Source organism: Harpia harpyja, chromosome Z (assembly GCF_026419915.1).
Source record: "Harpia harpyja isolate bHarHar1 chromosome Z, bHarHar1 primary haplotype, whole genome shotgun sequence".
Lineage (NCBI taxonomy): Eukaryota > Metazoa > Chordata > Aves > Accipitriformes > Accipitridae > Harpia > Harpia harpyja.
The window spans coordinates 81,067,626-81,083,870 of NC_068969.1; the positions used below are offsets into that span (position 1 = coordinate 81,067,626).

A 16,245-nucleotide genomic window follows, 5' to 3' on the forward strand; every position below is an offset into this window, starting at 1 on the left:
TGTAAGCATTCATAGTATTTGGAACACTGGATCCATTTACTAGAAAAAACAACCTTCTGGTTTTACAAGATAATTAACTAAGCATGCCACAAAAAAGCAAAACTCTGATAGCTTAGTTCACAGTCAAGCAACTTAGGTTCATTATGCCAATCTTCTTTGCACTTGTATCCTATAAAGAAAGCAAGTTTTTCCCAAGAAACATTCATATAGACATAACAGCAATTTAAAAATTCCAAGACTTCCCATATTCCCAAAGACAAGGAATATAGACCCCTAACACCGCTGAGCCCATCAGGTAAATTAAGGATAGCAGATTTCATTCAAAATGCCTTTTAGAGCCACTTGCTTTCCGAAAAATTTGGAAGACAGATAACCCATGCAGATGTGTACACACATACAAATATACTAGCTTTTTGCTTTCTCTCATATGATGAAAAAGTGATACACGCTGAACCAATGGATATAAAATTATTATTAAATACTGATTCCAGCCACCTACTATGAACTGGGTGCATGAATAATATAAATAAAATAATGCAATCTTCTGTGAGTACTCAACAGTTCTGATAGCCAGTGTTTCGTCCCTATAATACTGTCTAATTTAGGATCTTAATTTTTATGCAATTTTTTAAAAGAAACCATCAAATATCAATACATTCAGACTTAGAAAAAACCTCCTTATGTCTAACAGTTGCAGATAATAAGGCCTTCAACTGAAATGAACTTGTCACAGAGTAACTATAAAATACATGTAGTAGTAGTGGTTATAGAGACCAGGCATGCAAACAGTGCCACTGGTTTTAATAAGAAGTGTCCATAAAGTGATTACTAACTGCTTACCTCATTCAAGATTGCAGGATTGTCCTTAATATAGTTTCACATACTGTGAAATTAAAATCAATTAGCTGACTCCCAGCTATTAAATGGAAATTTTATAATAAAATTTCTGTAATGTACTAAGAAAGTTATCAAACAGGCACTATATAACTAGAGACGAGAAGAGGAGAGGAGAGGGGAAGGGAAAGGCAAAAAGGAACTGCACACTGAGATGGACTGTGAATCACTGATGCTGTTTGTGTACGTACAAAGTAACCACGTGTGACTGGAGCTGTCAGGTGAACAAAAAGTATGTTTACAATACCGCACCACCAGTAAGCTACCCAGAGCATACATTGCTATGTGTTAGTTATACCACAAGCACTCTGTACAAATATGAAATGCAACTTGTTATACTTCTGTTTCTCTTCATCTTCTTAGAAAGAAAGAAGGAATAGGCTGTCTTGCAAATGCTTCTACAATTGTTCTTAGGGCAAAAAAGAATGGGAGTTGGGATGGGACAAAAAAAAAGGCAGCTATCACTGAATGGGCCACCAATTTAGAAGAGCAGTATTTAAAAGCTGGTGATTTCCATGACAGCATCTTTGAAAACATGCCACCTGTGGAACCTTTTGCACAGCCTTAAAAGTGATCATCACTGTACTGGGGAAACAACTGCAACTCTACCCTCTGCTATAGACATACAGCTGCGTTAATTAAAGTTCATGGGAATCTCAAGGCGTTACACATTACTACTTTATTATGGAAACACAATAATACACACATAATTTAAATCTTTATCATGTTGAATCGCATGCATGCATGCAAGAGGGCCGCAGTGAGAAACGTCCAGCTTAGAATCTGCCTTTCTCGAATGTTTGGTTTTGTGACCCTGTTCCTGCAACTATATACTGCATCTAGAACAGAAAATCTACAATAAATTAAAAAGGATTACTACAGAAATGTACACACATTATGCAATACTTGTATTGTCTGTCTTCCTTGCACTTTACATGACTAGCTTTCCTCTCTCTGATTCACACAGAAGAGCACAATGAAAGAAGTATATGTACTCACTCTGCCTTTCGTTCCCTCATTGCGAAAACAAAATGTTCTGCCTTTAGCAATATGTATCATGAGAATGAAGTCATCCTGCACAGCTATAAAGACTAAGGGACAGTTTGTGTACAAAAAGATGTAACAAACTTAAAAATAATAAGGAGGCATTGCACAGAATCCATTTTCAGAGTTCAAAATATGTACATTTTCAGTTCATTTTTCTTTTTTCCCCATTGTTTCCTCCTAATGAAAATAGTATTTTGAAACATACAAGTCTTTAAACCTACACAAACAAATAGCTTCTATATTTAAGTATTCCAAACAGCAGTTTCTTTTAAATTAGGAATGCTCAAAAATAACTATTACTTCTAAAACTGTAATATGGAAAAATCTGATACTGACCAAGAAGCAGCATAAAAATCATGTCTTTTTTTTTTTTTCCTATTTTATTTGTCTTGCTTAAATTAAGGGGGGGGGGGGAGGAAGGGTGGGATAGAGTGATATTAATTTTCAAATATAACATTCGCATTTTTTCATGGTCATATTCCCATCAGTTATTTAACATTGTAACTGCAAAATTAAAAGTTCACATCATCTCTGAAATATTGTATTCAAGAGTATATATGGAAATTATTTCTTTTTCAACTCTTGACTGCAATAGTTTTGAAGCTTTTTGTTCTCCACACATTCAGAGCAGCCTAGCTTCTTGTTCTATCTCAGATGCAAAAAAGGAAAAAAAGAAACAGGATTATTTTAGACTCTAACCTGAAATGCTACAACCTCTGGCCTGCCCTTCAGCCTTTCCACTGCAAAGGTCTCTAGGTGCAGTTTGGGTAGCTGCAGGGTGAAGTCATTCCTGGTTGCCGCAGTCCGTGACAGCAAGGTCTGATCTCTGACCTAAAGGGAAAAAAACAGCATCAATGGTAATTCCCCTTCAGACACATTAACTGGGATGAACTGGGTCCCCTTGAGCCCACTGAGTGGACTTGCATTGATCGCTGGACCTGAAATCCATGAATAAATTTAGGACTAATTGATTTTTCGTTGCAAATAAATCTCTAATTCAGAGTGCTGGGAGAGAATGTTAAGAAGAAAAAGCATCTTCCCCTGGTCTGAAATGAGAAGGAAAGAAGAGACACTAAGGGCTCACAAGCCCACCTGGTATATACATTTCACAGGTCTGTCCTCTGTAAAAACCTCATAAGAAAAGAAATAGTAATTGTACTTCTGACTCAAACAAACACCAGCTATGAAATTAAAAAGTTCATGTGATCATACAAACAAGAAGCTGGCATGAGAGTTCTGTCTACTGTAGGGAGATCATATCAGTCCTCCACAATAAGGTTCATTTAATATCAATTCAGTTAAACCCCAGATTAAAATGAATAATCCTCAAACAAAGCAAAATAAACCAACCTGTAGCTCTGCAATTAACAGAAGGAGAAAAAAACCCCAAACCTTCTATGAGATTTCTTATTGTGGACTCACTGTAAGAAATAATGCACTAACTGGTATTAATCGACTTTTATACAGTTTCTAACTATGCCAAGTTGGAGTGGGAAATGCTACAATTTGCACAAAATACAGACAGTTTGATATTTAGTTAGTTTTGCAGGCAGTCTGAAAAGAAAGGATGAAACAAAACCCCCAAGCAGTAGCAATGCCATTTCTACATACGGCCACAACCATCACCAAAGGCCGTTGGTGTCACAGTGCCACCTGCTGACTAAGCGAGAAACTGGTTTTAATTTAAAAACTCGCGTGCCTTCGGAGTGGTACAAACGCATAGGTAAAACTCCCAGCAATGTAAAGTGATTAACGCTTTTGTCTTTAAACACAGCCAGACTTACTAGTGTTGCACACGAGACAAATATTGTTATAATTATTTAAAATGCAACATTTTTCCACATATTACAACATGTAATTAGTCTATCAGGATGGCCGTGAAATTACAGCTATTTAACACAGAACTTCCATGGACACATCACCTACATTCAGATACCATGTGCTGTTGCACACCCATTTTTCATTCTATTTAATACAAAAATTATCATTTCCACCTCCACGAGGTCCCAGTAGTCAGGTTAGATTCTAATACAGATGGATAGTCACACATACAAACATATGTTACTACAAATGAATAGATGAAATACATTCATTTGGCATAGACTGTGTCTGTTGAGTAGCAATAGCTAGTACTGCAAAAATAATTTACTGTCTTTAACAACAATGAACAGTCTGATACTAAAACATATGCTAAATATATACTAAATACATATAAATCAATAGATACACCATTTACTAAATACTCTTTAAAATAAATTTCAGTTTTTCTTAGAGCCTCCCTTGCCCAAAAGAACTCACCAAACATGAATTAAAACATGTCCATTCATTTTAAATCCCAGGTTACTTTTTTGTAACCACTTACAAAATTAATTTTTGTAAAATGTTGATCATGAGTGAACATATTTCAAATAATAGCACAGCCTTTGAAATCTGCTCTGACTGAAAGAAGTATGCATGTGTAAATCTACTGATACAAAGAAGAAAAGATTTTATTTGTTGCTCTGTTCTGTGGGAATAGGGAGCCCTACATTTCCCAAGTTGACCTAAAGAATTCCTGTCAATACCTGTGGCTGCCAAACATATGCACTATGATGCAATTTTTATAACAGGAAAGGTCCTCTACACGTTTTTTGCACACATAGTGCACTAGGTTCAGGATATACAGTCCTGTGGAACAAACATACTCTCTAGAGTGTTCTGTCAGCATGTGTAATTCCGGTCAGATGTTAACCTTGCTGAATATAACAAAATGCATTACTTTAAATATACATATATATATATATATATACACACACACATACACACACATACATACACTTGATTTACATTTTTATAGCTTATATACCCCAACTTTTCAGTGTCTTTTCTGCCAATATGCACACAGATAAAAGAAAACATTAATGTGGATTAAGGTACTAAGAATTTATCAACATCAAACCACCAGTGTTTTGCCTTCTACCCTTCTGAACCGTAGTCAATAGATCTAAATATTTTACTGCACCCTGGCCAATTCATTGTTTGATGTTTAAAAACTCACCCAGAATCAAAGAAAATTTATTAAATTTCAGTCCCCAAATGAGATACTATTAGCTTTGAAAGTCAAGTTTAACTGCGATATTGATGATTCTCTTTTTTCTGTGACAAAATTCACAAGGGAAATCCCTATGTCAAAGTACAAAAGCAGATTGCTAATACTAGGGGGAAAAAAACAATGTATAAGCAATGTAGGTATAATACACACACAATACAGACAGTGGAAGTCCTTTTAACCCTATTAGTTTCAAACTCTCCATTTCAGTATTGGGGCCTGATACTCACTGAACAATTAAATATAAAAGCCATTTTTTAAAATGGCTGAATTGTGGTAAACATATGCCATTAATACCACTGCACCAGAAAAGTACATATTAGCGCCTTAAAGACTATATTTAATATGAAAATTCACAACTAAAAAAACAAACCCAAAACTTTTTGTGTTTGTAAATACTTAGATCGTAAAGAGTGAATCTCATTATCAACACGCATACTGAGAAACAGAAAATGAAGCTAGAGTTTTCCTACTCACAGAGATTTGGGAAAAATTGTAAGAAGAAAAGACTGGGCATATACTATACAAATATCATTACATTTTTTCAGTAAAAGTGAAACCAGTCTTCAAGCTGACTACCTATTCGAGGAATGGAAAGCTATAATGGCCATGCCTGCATGGAATCATGCTAAATAGGCCGTGCCTATATGAAATCTTAGTTAAGAACTAATTTCATCACTTCCTGTCTATTTGCTTTTTCAGATCCAGAAAGACAATGATAGGAGTTTGGAGACCGTGATTATTTCCTCATCTTCTAAGGAAGTAAGCACAGTACTCACATACATTTACATTACAGAAATATCAGGCAAAGGTAAAGCTGGTAATTTTAATTAAAAAAAAAATTTTTTTTTTTTTTGTTTTGGCAGCTTGACAGAGAGGAAAACCATCCTATGCAGTTAAGCTTTATGATACAAGTTTCAGAGCTTTTTTGTATTTAATGACACTTTTTTTTTCTCGACATGAAATCTAAAGGAAGACTATTCTACCTGAGAGGTCTCCTTAGGCTAGAGACCTAATGCTATAATTGAAAAAACCTAATCAGCTAATCAGGCTTACTGCAATGATTAAAAATGTCTGAAACCAGTTCCACTTCCCTATACTCAAAAATTAATAGGGAGAAAAAATAAATAGATGTATCTATAGCCAACGCTAGTGAAGATTTTGGCTATTTCTGATTTCGGTAAGCATAATTTTGGCTGAGACCGTGAAAAATTGCAAGAGTGATTTTATATGGAGCAGAGTAAGTACTGTGACAGTGGGCTGCTAAGTATGATCATTAGATTTTTCAGTTTAGCCTTACATAAACACTGGCTGACAACAGGCAAAATCACAAACAGATCAACACAACTCTACTACAACACTCAAAACATTTTAAAACAAAGGAGCACAGTGACTTATGACAGTGTTTAACTTTTTAATTAATTAAGAGAGCAACACAGAAGACAACCCTATAGCTACTCAATTTAAAATCAATAAAGTACTGATGAATTCAGATCAAAGCTGAAACTGAATAATAAACTGAAGTTACGTTATTGACTGAACCAAGGTGTAGAATTTGATGGGCTAATTCCACATGTCCAAAAATTATGTTAAAAATTCTCAGCTGATCAGAGATAATTTTATTTACAGTCCACTTCTGTGCTTACTTGTTTGTTTTCTCTCTGCACAGTTTGAGGTGGTATGTCCAGTTACGCCAACAGAGACATGGTACTAAATGGTAGCAAGTTGTAAATGGTATTAAGATGTGCTTCCCCCTCCATAATTCTTTGCTCTTTGCCTGGTTACTGTCTGACTGGTACAACAAACCTGAGATTTTAGTTGCTTATTTTGGGCCTAATTCAATGCTTTCTTATGGTGAAAGAAAATAAGATTATTTATGGATATAAACTTCACTATGTAAGCTATACAGGAGAACCTTTTATAAGTTCAAAGTTTACCAGTTCTACATAAAAAATAGTACCTGGAAAGTAAAAGACTTTGGGCTTATTTTACTTTCATTTCCTACTACTATTTTTAATAGCACATCATCTGCAATTTAAACAGTGGAACAAAACCCACAATGATGCAGTGATTTGGTGATAAGTGAATGGCAAACAATGATTTAATCTGCTTGACTTTGAGATGACCATATTGCTGAGATAACAGAAGCTACAAATATGTTATGCAAATCATTCTAAAAGAGTGCAAGCAAATGGTTTCTACTACACCATTATGTGTTCTGCATGTGACATATAATTAACAAAAATGTTTTTAGAACTTTTTAAAATAGAAGGAGGCAGTTTGAATGCAAACCGCATCTTAGTCTTAACCGCAGTCTTGTAAATATGTGGCTGCTTTAGCTGCATAATGTCCATACCTCCAGAGCAGCATGTAGAATGGAGGCCATACTGCACAAATCAAGGACATGCACATCTACTGCACGTGGTCCTTTGCCTTCTTTGATAAGAAGCACTTTAACAGAAATAAGTTATATACTAACTTATTTGAATGGGCAAGTCTTTGTTACAGTGGCACAAATGATCACGGAACTAAGGAGAATAACAAAAAAAGTATATACAATGGTGGACAGAATTAAACCTTCATGAACACTTCCTAATTTTTTAATGTATAGTTATGAATTGTTGATGTTCTCTTAGTCTATACTAAAAAATACAAGTGAACATACATGAAGGAGGTTGCACCAACAATAGTACTGAATAGTGTTGATAACAGTAGTTCTTCACGTAAGTTGCCAATCCAGATGATCTTTCTAAAGATATAATCCATATACTGTCATTCCTGAGTACAGGCTCTCTAGAAGATCACACCTGAAGTATTAGACCTTTAAGGGAATACAGACCCCAAAAGATTTGCTGAAGGATTTGGCATATGTGACCCAAAGAACTATATACCGCAGCACCCTGTTGGATCCAAGAGACAATCTGTTAATAGTTGCTCATAAACACCAGAGTCTGAGTCTGTCCTGAAAATAAGGAAACCACTCAAAAAGCACACATTCATCTTACTGAATGAGGGCCTATATAATCACAGAGACAATATTTTCCATCAAGATGCTTCAGCAATCAAGGATCACTCCAGAAGTAGAGAGACTGCCTGTGACAAGATTACATTGTTTAAACTGAAGGCACTTTAAATCAAACAGCTGAGAACTAGAAAACTATAGCCAGAATTAGAGATCAAAACAGGTGAGGAATGATGTTGGGAACCAACCAGTCAACTGAACTGCAAAAAAATCCCTCAAACTCTTCCTGCACTCCCCTTGTCCCCCCACCCCCACCCCGCCCCCCCAAAGGCCAAACCAAACTACACCAAATCACAACTTACCTTGCTTAGACAAAATACTGCCTCATAGGAGGGAAAGGGAAAAAGAGCTACATGATACAGTTAAATGGATAGCTGTTATACAGCCATCACAGTTAGGTTTAAGTACTCTATTAAAGGCCAGCAGATTGTTGCATACTTTTTCATTAAAAGAAGGAATACACCCTCAAACCCAAGGGTCTGACTTGTGTTGACAGTGGATGTTTTAAGTAGCATTTCCACATACCGTGCTGTAGGTTGCCATACACGAGTGTAATTAGGTATACTAAATATTTCACTTAATTGCAAATCTACTAAAAATTTCTGTATCAGCATACAGATTTAGTAACTATCCTTTTTGATTACTGCCATGCAAATCTGTATTTAATTACAATACAAGCCATTTCATAGGTTGTTTTGAATGTTCTTTTGAACACTAATTACTGCATAACAGCATTTGTGTAAGGAGACATGTATCTCATAAAACTGATGTTTTGGGTATGCTTGGCTTTTTCTTCTTTTTTTTTCTCAAAGACTAGTCAAGATTCTGGAAATTAATTTTCTGAGTAGAATACCATCCCAGGCTTACCTGTAAGTTTAATTCATGCTTTCTCATATTACTACACACACACACTACACACTCTGTTGAATAAATGTTAATTTGCTCCAGAGTTGTTTTTTGCAGCATTGACCACTGCACCTAAGCTTTGCTTTAGTTGCAGGATGTGCACTATAATACATCCCCTATGAATGGATTTCAGTGACCTTGGGCTGAAAATGAACCTGTGTCTGAAGAAAATAAGTTAATGTATTCAGTAATTCCACAATTCTCCAAACAAGGATTTTTCCTTACTGAAGGCAAACTGCACAAAAGTATTCAGGCTTTAAAAAACAAAAAACAAAAAACCCAAAAGACAAAGAAGATAAATGCACCCTGAAATTAGTTATTTAGATATATCTAAACTGAAAACAGTTAAGTACATGGCTATGACATTCGGCAATGTCTTATCTTTAGTTTGTCAAGGTTTTTAAATCCCTCTTGAGCTGGAGTACCATTTTTAGCTTGGCTAGGTCAGAATGACACTGAACAGTATGAGTGATGACACACTAGACAGCTATATGGACAGAGTTGTCATCAGCAAGCCAGCTGTGCTAACACCTGTATGTCCTGCACAACTGATCTTTAGGAACAAGGATCAAGAAAGTCAGATTACTGGAGGGGGAAACAAAAGTCATTCATAAAACACTGAAATGAAGAGGTGCCAATCTGAGATAGAGAAGAAGAAAAAGTAATCTTTTTATTGCCTTTTTTTTTATCACAGAGAAGCAATAGCTTGTTTCCTACTGTAAAATTCTTACAACAGTCATTTAGAATTTCAATATTCTAATTGGATTTTCTGTGATTTTATTGCATGTACACATACCCACTGTTTCAACAGGCTTGCGATAGGACTGGTTTAGAACAACTAAGGACCACAGAGATGAACAGATCCTGAGCACACACACACACAAGCGGGCTTCACTCTGTTAACATGTCTAAACATACAGAAGAACCAGCTTGGGGAGTTACATTAGACTAGGGAAAAATTTTCAAGTTGAGATCTCTAAAACAAGAGCTTTTAAATCATTACTGAGATAACTAAATAATATGATAGACTACAGATCCCAGTTAACTCAGAGAAATGTGGCTGATCAGTACACCTAAAAGTATTGAAATCTGATTTTGGCAGCTAACTTAAACCTCATAACTGTTCTGTTTTTTCAAGGCCTGATCAATTTGTCATTTCTTGCTGAAACTAACAATTAATGCTACTTAACACTGAGTGTGTTTACTGATATAGTCACTTGTATATGGACTTAAACCTATCGTAAATAAATTTCTTACAGGCCATGAAACAACCACCATAAGGAAGTGCATTTTATTGCTATGGACCATAGCAGAAATAGCAATTTAATGCTATGATGTTACTCATTCTCAAGTCTTCAATGGTCCCACCCCATCTCCAACTGTCTCTTTGTCCTGTATTAAAAACATCATTATCATAAATATCATGAAGATAATTCTGTCTTTGTATTTTACAAGTATATAACAGGATGGATCATAGTGTTCAGATTTTTTTCAGCTGATAGAACTGTGGGGCCCAATCTCATGCATAGCCAGTTTAGGGACATTTTGGAGAAGACAACAGGGGTGGAAGGGGAGGAGAAGTGAGGCAATGAAACAATGGTGGAAGGATTTCAAGGCACAACCGCTGACGGGTCTGCATGGAAGCTGTTCTGCCAGCTGGCATATGAACCTTTCCATCAGCAGAAATGAAGTGCATTACAGAAGTGGATGAAGAAGAATTTTTTTGACTGAGTGCCAAAAGGCAAGGAGCACACTGGATAGGTACTTTGACCCGAGCTGTCCTGAAATGTCAGAATGAGTGGTTTGCTAACCAGTATTGGGAAAAAGATTTTTTTAGGGAGTTTGGGGTTTTTTTTGTTTTTACTAACTCATTATCACAGTTCGTCAGTGCCACAGGGTAGTGGGTAACAGCCTAAGCTTGTGAAGACAAGGTATTTTATTAACCTGTTAAAATCGCCAAATCCTATGCAGCCGGGGCTGGGACAGGCTGAAAACTCTGCCAGCTCATAAAGCTTGTCAAGACTTTAATAGTTAAGAGTACACGGGGAAACAGAAACAATTTTCTGTCTCTGTACAGGCTGACTCACTGGGATGACTTCCCATGGCGGTGTTTTGCACAGGCAGAGTTCAGAGAACAGGGATTTAGGGAGGCTGAGGCAGTTGCAGCACTGTACCAGGTGCAGTGCCCAGGCGCTGGCAGTGGGGGCTGCAGGGCAGCCTCTGTGAGGAGAGGCCGGGGCTGCCCCGGGCCAGACACAGCTGGTTCCAGCCGGCTCCAACCGACCCACTGCAGGGCACAGCTGAGCCCCGCAGACAAGCTGGTGGCCTCTCTGTGAAAATGTATTTAAGAAAGGGCAAAACCCACCACACAGGCAGAGGAAGAGGGAAGAAAAAGAGTGAGAAACAGCCCTGCGAACACCAAAGTCACAGAAGAAGCGGGGGGTGGGCGGGTGGGGGAAGCGCTTGAGGCACTGGGTATGTCCCTGCAGCCCACGGAGAGGACCATGCTGGAGCACATGTCCACACTGCAGCCCATGGAGGACCCCACACTGGAGCAGGTGGATGGTTCCTGAAGGAACTGAAGTCCATGGAGGGCCCATGCTGGAGCGGATATTCTTGAAGGACTGCAGCCCACATGGACAGCCCACACTGGAGCAGGGAAACAGCGTGAGGAGGGAGGAGCGGCAGAGAGGAGCTGTTACGGACTGACTGTAATCCCCTGCCCCTCATCTGCCCCCGCACCTCGGGGCATGAGCAGAGGAGTCAGGAGTGAAGCTGAGCCTAAAAGGCAGGAGGATGGTAATTTTTTGTCTTTGTTTCTCACTATCCAAATCTATTTTAATAAATAAAAATAATTTTCCCCAAGTCAACTCTGTTTTACCTGTGACAGTACCTAGTACACAATCTCCCCATCTATATCTCAGTGCACAAGCTTTCTCATCCTATTTTGTCCCCCTATCCCATTGAGGGGGAGTGAGAGAGCGGCTGGGTGGGCATCTGGCTGCTGGCCAAGGCTAACCCACCACAAGCACTCAAACTGAGAAGCAATACAAAGGTAAGGCTGAAGATTTTAGCAAAGAGACCGTAAAATGATTTCTTACACTGATGGGATTACCATAACTAGTAAGTCATTAACTACACATGTTAAAAAAATCTAGGTGTATAAATGAACAGATTTAATGTCTCTGTTTATGCAAACATGGTATTAAGAAGTACAAAAGAAATTAATAATGAAATACAGTTTATCAACAAGTATAACAAGGGTGTATTTGTAACTAAAACAACATATTTTTGAGATGAAAGTATTTTGAGAAATAATTTATTTTTCATACATTAAAAAAGGACTGCAGATGGGTTTTAAAATAAGACATTTACTTAAATGCTTTTTCTCTTGATGCAAAGACTTTTTAAGAATACTCTTTATGTTTGAACTTCAAGCAGATGGAATTTCTTCTAAGAACTATTCCAGCAAAAATTAATTTATTTCTGTCACCATTTTACATCTTACATTGGGCTTTTTTTTTTTTTTTTTAAAGGAATCAGTCAAGTCATGGACACAAGTTCTCCAAGTAGCCAATGCTTAAACCTGTTCTACTCTGCTAGCTTTTTCAGTTTAAGGCTATCCAATAGATTCTAGGGAAGAAAAAGAAAAATGCATCTGCTTTCTGAACCTAGATTTTTTAAAAATTCAGCTATTACCTTTCGGTCATCTTTAATATTGTAAGAATAAAACTGAACCAAACCAAAATCTTCTTGAGGTCCTTTGTTTGCCCTTGGTGGTTTTTTTAAAATTTGGTAAAACATTCACTTTGCACTTTGATATTTTTCTTCAATATTTAGATGGTATAAAACCAAGAAAAATCTCCTATTTTACTGGTATCAGGAACTCTTGTGCAATGATCCTGCTCCAGGAGTCAGATGAAGATAGCTAACACGACAAGACCGAGGATAACATGAAAAATAGCCTTCTGAAGAATATCTTGCAGGTTATGAAGGATATGGAACTAGCTGCGAAAAGTATTTTCTCTCTCAGCATAGCATAGGCTCAAGTTCTTCAACATTTATGCTTCATAAATATTCATGATGATTTGAAAAGGTGGGTCTGAAATGGTCTTAAAAGAATGATTTTGGGCACAAGCGCATGCCCAAGCACTTGTTGACAAAGCCAAATGTATGATACTAGATTTTCCATCCAGTCAGAGGGGGAGCAGCCAGTGTTGTAAATGATCCCTTGTCTAGAGTTGTATTAGGAGCATGCACAGAGATTGTCACCCTCAGCTCTGCTCCTTCTTGCTTTGTTTGCTGAATATTACACCCAAGTATACCCAAAGGCAGATGATCTAGTACTTACATTGCTGCCTTCTGGAATTCTTGTAGTGATACAGTACAGAGAAGAATCAGGTCGCTTTAATGGACATCAGTGCATACCATCTTATCCTGAGTCTAAGATTACTAAGGATGTCTGTAAAATCCCTCTGAGCTCTAGAGGCAAAAATTTAGCATTATGCATTGATAACACAGATCCTGCAAGCGATGCAGTGGAATTTTGTGGATATTTGCTCATGAATACATCAACGTAGAAATAACACAATGTTCAATTTCAAACTCCCATAAATATATCTGCAGCTAAGAGTAATACTTGTTCAACTCCAGATGATTCTGAACTTTATCCATTTTCTTTTGATTTCTTTTTTGAAAACAAAAGCAGTTCCCAGAATTTCTATGGGGGAAAAGACAGGCTTGTGGTTCCTTTACTAGTATTTCATCTACTTCATCATGTTCTGATTTTTTACTGTGTGAGAAAACCTTTAAGGACAACAGTGTAAACTTGATAGTTTATGCATAAGCCATGTTCATTAATGTTAGATAATTAACTACCATTATGATATAAGGTTTACATTTCCGATATTTCCCAAACAAAGATCAATAATTTCCTTTTGTTCTTCTAGGAGAAATGATATGTCAAATTATGAATGATTTACAATCAATTCTTTTTAGTTCCTGCTGAAAGGAGCATTCTGACATTTCTAATTCTTATGTTTTCCTCATTCCTTAGGTTGACAAACCAGAAAGGATAAATTACTCTTCTACTCATTAATAAGCTATTTGGGCCTAACAACTATGTACATGATGAACTAAGAAGCATATGTGGTAACTAAAATTCTCAAAGAAAGATGGCAGTTTCTAGATTCATTCATTGCATCAGGAAAATCAGTACTAAGCATGTGACCTTCCCTATAACCTTTCCCCAAACATTTAAATCCTTATGCATATACAGCACTGCTTTCCGAATCAAAATGTAAACTTGCAATCCAGAACAATAAATTCTCAAGGCTAAGCACATTACACGTACATGTTACTGTAAAAATACAGCACTTTCTGCATTACACAGATTTGCCAAGCTTAAAAGAAGCCAGTGTGAAGAAGATGGGGACACAAAGGAAGACATTACCTATCAGCACAGTCTGCTGCAGCTAAAACACACGGTTTAGGTACTGTCACTTTTTATGAACGTTTGTCGTGATTTAACCCCAGCTGGAAACTAAGCACCATGCAGCCGCTCTCTCACTCCCTGCCATGGGATGGGGAAGAGATTTGGAAGAGTAAAAGTGAGAAAACTTGTGGGTTGAGATAAAGACAGTTTAATAGGTAAAGCAAAAGCCGCACACGTAAGCAAAGCAAAACAAGGAATTCATTCACCACTTCCCATCGGCAGGCAGATGTTCAGCCATCTCCAGGAAAGCAGGACTCCCATCTTGCATAATGGTGACTTCGGAAGACAAACGCTGTAACTCCGAACGTCCCCCCCTTCTTTCTTCTTCCCCCAACTTTATATGCTGAGCTTGACATCATATGGTGTGGAATATCCCTTTGGTCAGCTGGGGTCAGCTGTCCCAGCTGTGTCCCCTCCCAACTTCTTGCGCACCCCCAGCCTGCTCGCTGGTGGGGTAGGGTGATAAGCAGAAAAGGCCTTGACTCTGTGTAAGCACTGCTCACCAATAACAAAAAGTTCTTGGCATTATCAACACTGTTTTCAGCACAAATCCAAAACATAGCCCTATACTAGCTACTACGAAGAAAATTAACTCTATCCCAGCCAAAACCAGCACAACATTAAAGGAAACTTGAAAAAGGTATCTGAACATTAAATTAACAGCAGTTTTGGTGGACACAGAAACTAAAATAAGGAATAGATTCCCATGTTGCTGGGAATTCAAGATGTGATAAGAGAAATGAACACTCCAAGGTAATAAACCCACTTCTTTTGCTCTGTGTTGCTCTGGACTAAAAACAGTTATAAAGACAATCAGCCACTAGAGCTACAGTTAAGAACAGCCCTTTCTCCCAAATAATTAATATATACAGCTTTGTTGAACCTTCTAAGAATACTATACCAAGGCAAAATAGTACAAGTCAAAGAGACAACTTAAAATGATTACTCAATTTAAAAAAGTTTTTAAAAAAAATATCATGAAAGTTTTTGATTACAGGTTAATACTTACGGTCTTTTCCTTATTTTATTTATCATGTATCAAAGTAGCATGCACAAAGCCAAATGGCTTATGGCCACCACCATGTGACCTCACCAGACGACCTCCGCCTTACTCAGCAGAGAGAGTTAACTCAGCAGCAATTATGAGTTGTTTGGATGATCAATAGTCTTCACTTGGTAACCAGAAATAGTGCTCAGTGATTGAGGGAAGGAAGGTGAATTTTGTAATAAGTTTTATATTAAAAATAAGAAGTCTGCGTACTACAAAATTGTACTTTATTTCACTAAATATGAATAGGTTTTGGAGATGAAAGAAGCTGAAGGTGGAAACTTAAACTCTAAGGAGACTTCTACTCCCCTCCTTCCCTGAGAATAAGTGGTGGTAAAACCTCAATGTGTTTGGAAATACAAATACAGAGGGAACACTTCAAATTCTTACCTTATGAAGAGTGGCTTCCACAGATTTCATATGACTAATAATCAATTCTTTGTCTCTATTACAAGAGAAAAAAAAAACAGAGTAGTTAATAGAATTGATGCTCTACTGATGTAGAAATTCATTTTCTGCTACTTGATAAGCATCATGTCTTTAAAAATAATTGTTGATAACTCAAACTGTTATGTTTGTATCTCTCCTTTTTATATCTCCAATGCAAGCCCTAAAAAATAGTTCATGGACCACTATTTGGCACATCTCCATCTGAAAGATGCTTCTGTTGTGGATAAGCAATTAAACTAGTTATATTTATAGGCATATCAATGAACAACTACCGTGTTCTTGGAGAAGAAATCTGC

At 37.1% G+C, this 16,245-nt stretch overlaps 1 protein-coding gene across 6 annotated transcripts in view; it reads right to left on the reverse strand.

The window, feature by feature from the left end:
* CCDC171 (coiled-coil domain containing 171) overlaps positions 1 to 16,245 on the reverse strand; it is a 155,406-nt gene that overhangs the window by 41,662 nt on the left and 97,499 nt on the right. For 5 of the 6 annotated variants that reach the window (XM_052776450.1, XM_052776451.1, XM_052776448.1 and 2 more), the window contains exons 22-23: positions 15,890 to 15,944; positions 2,641 to 2,772 (exon numbers count right to left, since the gene is read on the reverse strand). In XM_052776450.1, the coding sequence (XP_052632410.1) occupies positions 2,641 to 2,772; positions 15,890 to 15,944 (187 nt within the window). Of the gene's footprint in view, positions 1 to 1,618; positions 1,734 to 2,640; positions 2,773 to 15,889; positions 15,945 to 16,245 lie in introns of those variants that run through there. The other variant, XM_052776449.1, reaches the window with a different exon arrangement.